Source organism: Lactuca sativa, chromosome 6 (genome assembly GCF_002870075.4).
Source record: "Lactuca sativa cultivar Salinas chromosome 6, Lsat_Salinas_v11, whole genome shotgun sequence".
In the NCBI taxonomy this organism is placed as follows: Eukaryota; Viridiplantae; Streptophyta; class Magnoliopsida; order Asterales; family Asteraceae; genus Lactuca; species Lactuca sativa.
Genome location: NC_056628.2, coordinates 68,997,908 through 69,004,715, shown reverse-complemented (window position 1 = coordinate 69,004,715; position 6,808 = coordinate 68,997,908). Strand labels below are relative to the sequence as shown.

The window sequence follows — 6,808 nt, the reverse complement described above, 5'->3', positions numbered from 1 at the left end:
AAAGTTCACGGAGGTTTTCCTCCCTCAATTTAGTATGGGTGACAAGCTTACGTAGTTAAATTGGAAACAGTTATCAATGACTTTAGTCAAAGAAAATTTTGTAAAAGTTAACCGGAAGAAGACCTATAGTAATAATTTCTAGTAAATTAATATTTTCTGAAATTTACAAACAAGCGTAAAATTTTCAAAAGGTAACAATCATAGTCCCTAGATATCTTAGTTACTAAAAATATCCATATCATTGTTATAAATGATATAATTGGTTGAAGTCAGAAATATTTTTTCATACAAAATTACACTATTTTGTTGCAAGAAATGGTATAAAGGTTGTTTATGTAAAAATATTAAAAGTTGAAGGTGTAATTAGGTACCAATCGGGAAGTTCCAAGATGAGATGATGAGAACAACACCGAGAGGCTCCGGAACCAACTCTGCTTTGCTTGGGAATGCAGCCAAGGGCAATCTCGCCTGTTAACAATTTATTCGGGAACGAAATTTACTATTTTACCCTTGAACAGATTCAATCATTAAGTTTTCTACTTTTAGGTAAATATCATGAACATTTATTACTATAAGTTAAAAAAAAAAAAAAAGAAAAAAAAAAAAAAAAAGAACACATGTGGAGTCCATAATCATAACTAGACAACTAGTCATTGTGTTTGGTGTGCATGAAAAAGATCTTTCGGTATCATATGACAAAACAATTAATGTGATTGAAAAAGATGAAAAAAAAACTAACTTATTATCATTATTATGATAATAGATACAAAACAACTCTTACAACCTACGATATAAAAGTCATTTACTCAAATTCATAAATGTTGTACTAGTGGCATGCTCTACCACTCAACCTCTTATAAATAAATAAGAAATTAAATATTTTCCTATAATTATCTTTTTACCAACATGAAATTGATAACATGTGTTATATTTAGATAAAATTAATAATATTTTAGTATACTTTGTCATCTTTTCAAATAAATAAGAAGATATATAAAAATAAAAATAGGAGTATAATTAATTTCTCTTAATAAAATGAGTCCATATGTAACTTTAGCCCAAATCGTTTAGATAATATTGATGAGCCCCTTCCATATACTTTAAGTAAAACAATTAGAGTAAATTACACGAATGGTCCCTATGGTTTAGGGTAATTTGCGTGTTTGGTCCCTAACTTGTTTTTTTAATTCGGAAGGTCTCTACTGTTTGTTTTTGTTACGCGCTTGGTCCCTGTCTTACCTAAAAAAACTATTTTTCCTTGCTTTTTTTAATTTATTTAAATAAACACACCACCAACCTCATCCCCTCATCTTACCTTACATACCCTACTATTTTTCCCTATTTAAATAATAGTATTTTTAGGTAAGACATGAACCAAGCGCATAGTAAAATCAAACAGTAAGGACCAAGGGCGTAATAAAAACAAACAGTAAGAACTTTTCGAATTAAAAAAATAAATTAAAAACCAAACACACAAACTACCTCAAACTACTCAAACTATAAAAAATACTAAATAGTAAATAGAGCCCACAATTTGACTTAAAACACACCGCCTCCACCTTTATTTATTTTGACTCTATCCCTATTTTTTTTAGTTTAATCAACTTAATACTCTCATTTTATGTCGATTTTTTTGGTATCAATTGATTATACCCCATTTGTTCATAAATAACTTTGTTAATTGACGAGTCATAAAGTCCATGGTTATTTTTATTCGCTTTGACGATATTTATTTCCAATTAAAAATTTTGTTTCCGGCTATATTGCTATATTTACACGATTTCAATTCTTTAATCAATAAAAAGGAGGCTAATCGATAAATATTAGTCGATTCTTATAGTTAGTTTAAAGCTTTTTAAAATTGATATTAACGGATGAATATGAGTCAATGTTTATGGTATTTCCAAAACTTTTTAATATTGATTAATGTAGCCATTACTAAATATTGACGATTTTTCTATCGATTTTTCTTTTAAATTTTAGACTCTACTTCATTTGGTATAACATTATATTTTAATATGTTATAATATGATGCGAGACTGTCAGTTGTTCTTATTTTTAAAGGGGTTGGCTAAAAAGACACCTCATTTTGCAATATGGACATCCTAATTAATTTTTTAAATATTTTTATTGGCTGAAATTGCATTGAAAGTCACCTCATTTTGCAATATGGACATCCTAATTAATTTTTTAAATATTTTTATTGACTGAAATTGCATTGTTTTCTGGAAAAACTGATTATAAACAATTAATTAATTGATTGACTTTTTAAAAAGTGATCAATAAGATGTGTAAGGGAAGTCTTATTAGCAACACCCTTTTTAAATTCCAGCACCTGTTCAAACTGTCCATTTTAAGATAAGATAGATACCAATATTGCAGTTTACTCTATTTTCTTTTTCATCATGTGCATTAAAAGCTAGATGGACAAAATTGAAACATATTACGTAGTGTAAGTTACCTTTTTGCCAGCCATCCATTGCTTCAAGTTTCCCAAAGCATAATTTATAGATTTCACCACTGTTCCAATCTGCAAAAATTTTGCATAATTTCGATCTTACGTTTCACAATAAAAACACACAGATTTACACACACTAAGTGGGTATTTGAATTTTTGATAAAAAATGATATAAGTTTTCTTGGATTCAAAATAATGGAAAAAAAAAACAAAGATAAGAAGTCGAGTGTAATAAAACAAAACTCAATTATCAACATAGATGCACAAATATAAAATTACTTTTATTTTTAATGATTTTCTGGACCACTTAACAGATAAGTATATAACTGAAATTTTTATCAAACTATTAAAGTCTTTAAAGTTTAAGCAACTGATTCTGATTTGAAATGAACTAAGAAACTCTAAATTCAATCCAATCATTTTCCATGGGAAATCGAACTTGAAATACTTTATTATCATTTAAAAGAATCAATGATATGTGAAAACTACCTCATCTCTATACGCTTCGACATGATGTTTGCCTAGATCTTGTTTAAGAGCCATGAAAAAATCGTTTTCTCTATCTTCAAGGATATGGAGTAATCCTTGGAGTTGTGAAATCCTCCATGATGATTCCTTTGTTTTCCCGGAATGGAAAGTTTCCCTCAATTCCTTCAAATCTGATTCCAATTTACTTTGCATGTTGGATGATTTGTTTTAGTATAAGTTATCAAACTTGTTGGACCGAGGATCGAGGCTCATGTCATTGCAATTTATAGACAGAAATTCGAATTAAATAGGTTGGAAAACAGACTACTCAACCACCAAATTCAAGAGTTTTGGACCCCTTAAGTTTGGTGATGTAATGCTTGTTTGTTTACTATCCAACTAAAAATTGTAAATCGTCACATCGGTGTTCAATTGAGTTAGTAAGGGTAATTTTATTTTTGTAATTGGAACAATTGGACTTGTTGTCCATTTAATATCTTGTAAGATTTTTGTTTGTTATTTATAAAATCGTTGTTTAAAAAGAAAACTAAAAGTTGTAAATGGTAAAAAAGTTTGATTTTATATAAAATTTTATGAAAAACATGAAATGACTCAAAAATCTCTAGACTCTTATTCAAATTAAATTTGAAAGGTTAATTTCGAGAAACAAAAATGTATTATATTCTCATTTGATATAGACGATATATCTTTGAGGTGCACGAACCGGATTTGTTATCCGCTTTCAAGAGTGCTCTTGGTCACTGTTCAAAACCAGCATGATTTCATGGTGGAATATTTGAATTGGTATTCTTTATATCGACAAATTGGTATTTATGAGATCTTCAACTCTCGTTTATATTGTTTTAGATAACACTTAACCGATTATAATTTCGATTTATGTGTCGCATACTGTTGCACTGAAATTTCAAAAAATTATAACTTCCTCGCACGAAGTCAGATTTAGACGTTCTTTATATGCATGCTTTCGCTTTTACGATTCCTACGATTTTTGTTCAAATTACTTAGACTAATAAGCAACCTATCTCCGATTCACTTTTTACGACATTCTTTATCGTATAGGGTTGCACGCAAAACTTAGAAGAACATAACTTCTTCATATGAAGTTAGATTTAAGCATTATTTATATCTACGGAAATCGTATTGACGTCTAGTACGCGTTTACAATGATTATTTTGGCTAAAATATAATATACTTCTACTTCGAATTTTATAGTCAAACAGTTATATTAAATTCTAATGTAGAGTGAAAATGGGGTGTTACACATATAAGGTTTCAGTAGTTTCAATAGTATGTTGCTATAATGTGTAAAGACATATTCATAGGTTGCATGTGCCCATAATTAGATCATGTGTTAATTTCGCTATGCAAATATGTTTTACGTAACATATAAAACCGATCAGTGGTATCAGAACTTATGGTTCTTTCCATTATAGTGTATAATGGAAAACAAACAAAAAATCAAATATACACTACGTTCGTCGAGTGCGAGGCGACCCATGCTTGGCGCGGTGTGTCTCCTGGTCTAGCAGATCCAAATTTCTTGCATTTTTCGTCTTGGAGGATAATTGCTTAATATGTAATGGTTATCTTAAGTAAATTAAAATATGAAATTTTAATTAAGTAATATGATAAATCCAAAATTCAAAAATCTAGGAAGATAATTATGAAACTTATATTATTTAACTAATAGATTAATTAAGATACTCATAATCCATAAAATATTATTAATCTTAAATATTTGAATATTAATAATTTAAAGGTTAAATTAAATAATTAGATTCAAACCTTATAACTTTAAAATTAATAAAACTTAATAATACTATACATATAAGATTAATAATTATCGGTCAAACCAAGACTAGACCTCATTCATGAAGCTAGGATATAAGAGCAGTATAAGAAGACAACTTATAAAATGACCGTCAAATAGTTGTCTTTTTCACCCACTACTTCTCTGCGTAATGGACTGTCTTTAGCTGAAAGGGTTCCGATAGGACACTAATCACATTAAAAGTATAATATAAAGTACTTGAACATTCTCTAAGATCTCACTTTGTTACTTTAAGAAAAATGTAAAATTATATGTTAATCCATGAAAACACACATTTCCACTAGTTGAGTTATCATACAACAATAGTTATCACTCTAGCATAAAGGTTGCTCCATTCGAGGCCTTGTACGGACGCAAATGTCGTTTTTCGCTATGTTGGGTAGAAGTTTGAGATACTCAACTGGCTAGAAAGCATGTTGGGATACTTTACGTACTGACCCCAAAGTCATTCAAGAAACTCTAGAGAAGATCGTCCGGATCAAGGAAAGGTTAAAAGCCACACGTAGTCGTCAGAAAAGCTATGTGGATGTGAGACGTAAACCCCTAGAATTCGAAGTAGGAAACCGTGTTCTATTGAAAGTTGCGCCATGGAAAGGTGTCATTAGAATTGGAAAGAGATGAAAGCGTAATCCCCGATACATCAGACCTTTTGAAATTCTGGCAATGGTAGGTTTGGTGGCTTACAAACTCAAGCTACCTCAAGAACTCATCCAAGTTCACGATACCTTTCGCATGGGTAACCCCAAGAAGTACCTCTTTGATAAGAATCTCGTTACTGCTCTCGATGAGATCTAGGTTAACACTTAGCTTCACTTTCGTGGAAGCACCGATAGAGAGCATGGATCGGAAAATCAAACGCCTCAAACAAAACTGTATGCGTATATGAAAAGTCCGATGGAACTCTCACAGAGGGCTAAAGTTTACTTAGGAACGCAAAGATCAGATGCATCAGAAGTACCCGCAACTATTCAACGGTACTCCCTCCACTAGTGGAACAAAATAGTAGTAGAAACGATACAATTTCTGGACGAAATTACCTTTAACGAGGAGGTAATGTGACATCTCGTAATTTAAGTCTAAATCTGTAAACGGTCAATTTACCGCGAACCACATTGTAGTAGGACCTACGACATAATACCTCTATGGTTTTACATAGTACATACAAATGAGATCCTGGTATTCATAAGTGCTTTCGGGATACCTCAAAACGCTTGAAAAGTTGACCATCATCATCAAACAGGAAACAGTTCAAAAATCGGTGAGACTTGATGCCCTAAAAATCAATTTTTTGCATTTGACTTGCATGGGGGCTATGGATGATAAAACTAGATAGAACATGTTCTCAGGATTCCGTGGATATAAAGAACGTACAAAACAGAGATCATATGATGATTAAACCATTTTGAAAACAAACTGTAATAACTTAATGGTTTTAAATGTTTTAAAAAGTTTTAAATTGGCTTGAATTTTTGGGATGTTGACAACCGTAATTTTGGTGCTAGCTTTTTCAAGAGCAACCGACGATCAAAGAGCGGTACATATGATTGTAACACTAAGATATGTAATACTACTTGAGATTTTCGATTTCATCTAGTGTTTCTAGTAGTTTCAATATTATGTTGCTATAATATGTAAAGACATAGATTCATAGGTTGCATGTGCACATAATTAGATTATGTGTTAATTTCGTTGTTAAAATATGTTTAATGTAATCTATAAAACTCATCAGTAGTAACAGTGGACATACGTATTTATGAATATATCATACATGAGTCTCCTTGGGTATATCGTACTTTTTCATGTAATTTCTTGCTTCAACCATCTACATGTTAAATTATAAGGCATCATATCTTAATATCCTGCTATGTCATAATATGGAGTATCAGTTTAAAGCACGATTTATACGTATCTATTTCATCACATCTATTCATGTTGAATGACATAGTCAAACTTCTTATACCAATGTTCCAAAGCTTGCTTTATATCATATACATATACAATCTTCACATTTTTTTATACATTTTTTTGCT

At 30.6% G+C, this 6,808-nt stretch overlaps 1 protein-coding gene across 1 annotated transcript in view; it reads right to left on the bottom strand.

Moving 5' to 3' along the window:
* Positions 1-3,219, bottom strand: part of LOC111877488 (aldehyde dehydrogenase family 3 member F1) — a 10,201-nt gene extending 6,982 nt beyond the window's left edge. The window contains exons 1-3 of the mRNA XM_023874006.3: positions 2,948-3,219; positions 2,462-2,530; positions 372-468 (exon numbers count right to left, since the gene is read on the bottom strand). Coding sequence (XP_023729774.1) covers positions 372-468; positions 2,462-2,530; positions 2,948-3,139 — 358 coding nt within the window. The 5' untranslated portion in view covers positions 3,140-3,219. The remainder of the gene's footprint in view (positions 1-371; positions 469-2,461; positions 2,531-2,947) is intronic.
* Positions 3,220-6,808: the final 3,589 nt, after the last annotated feature.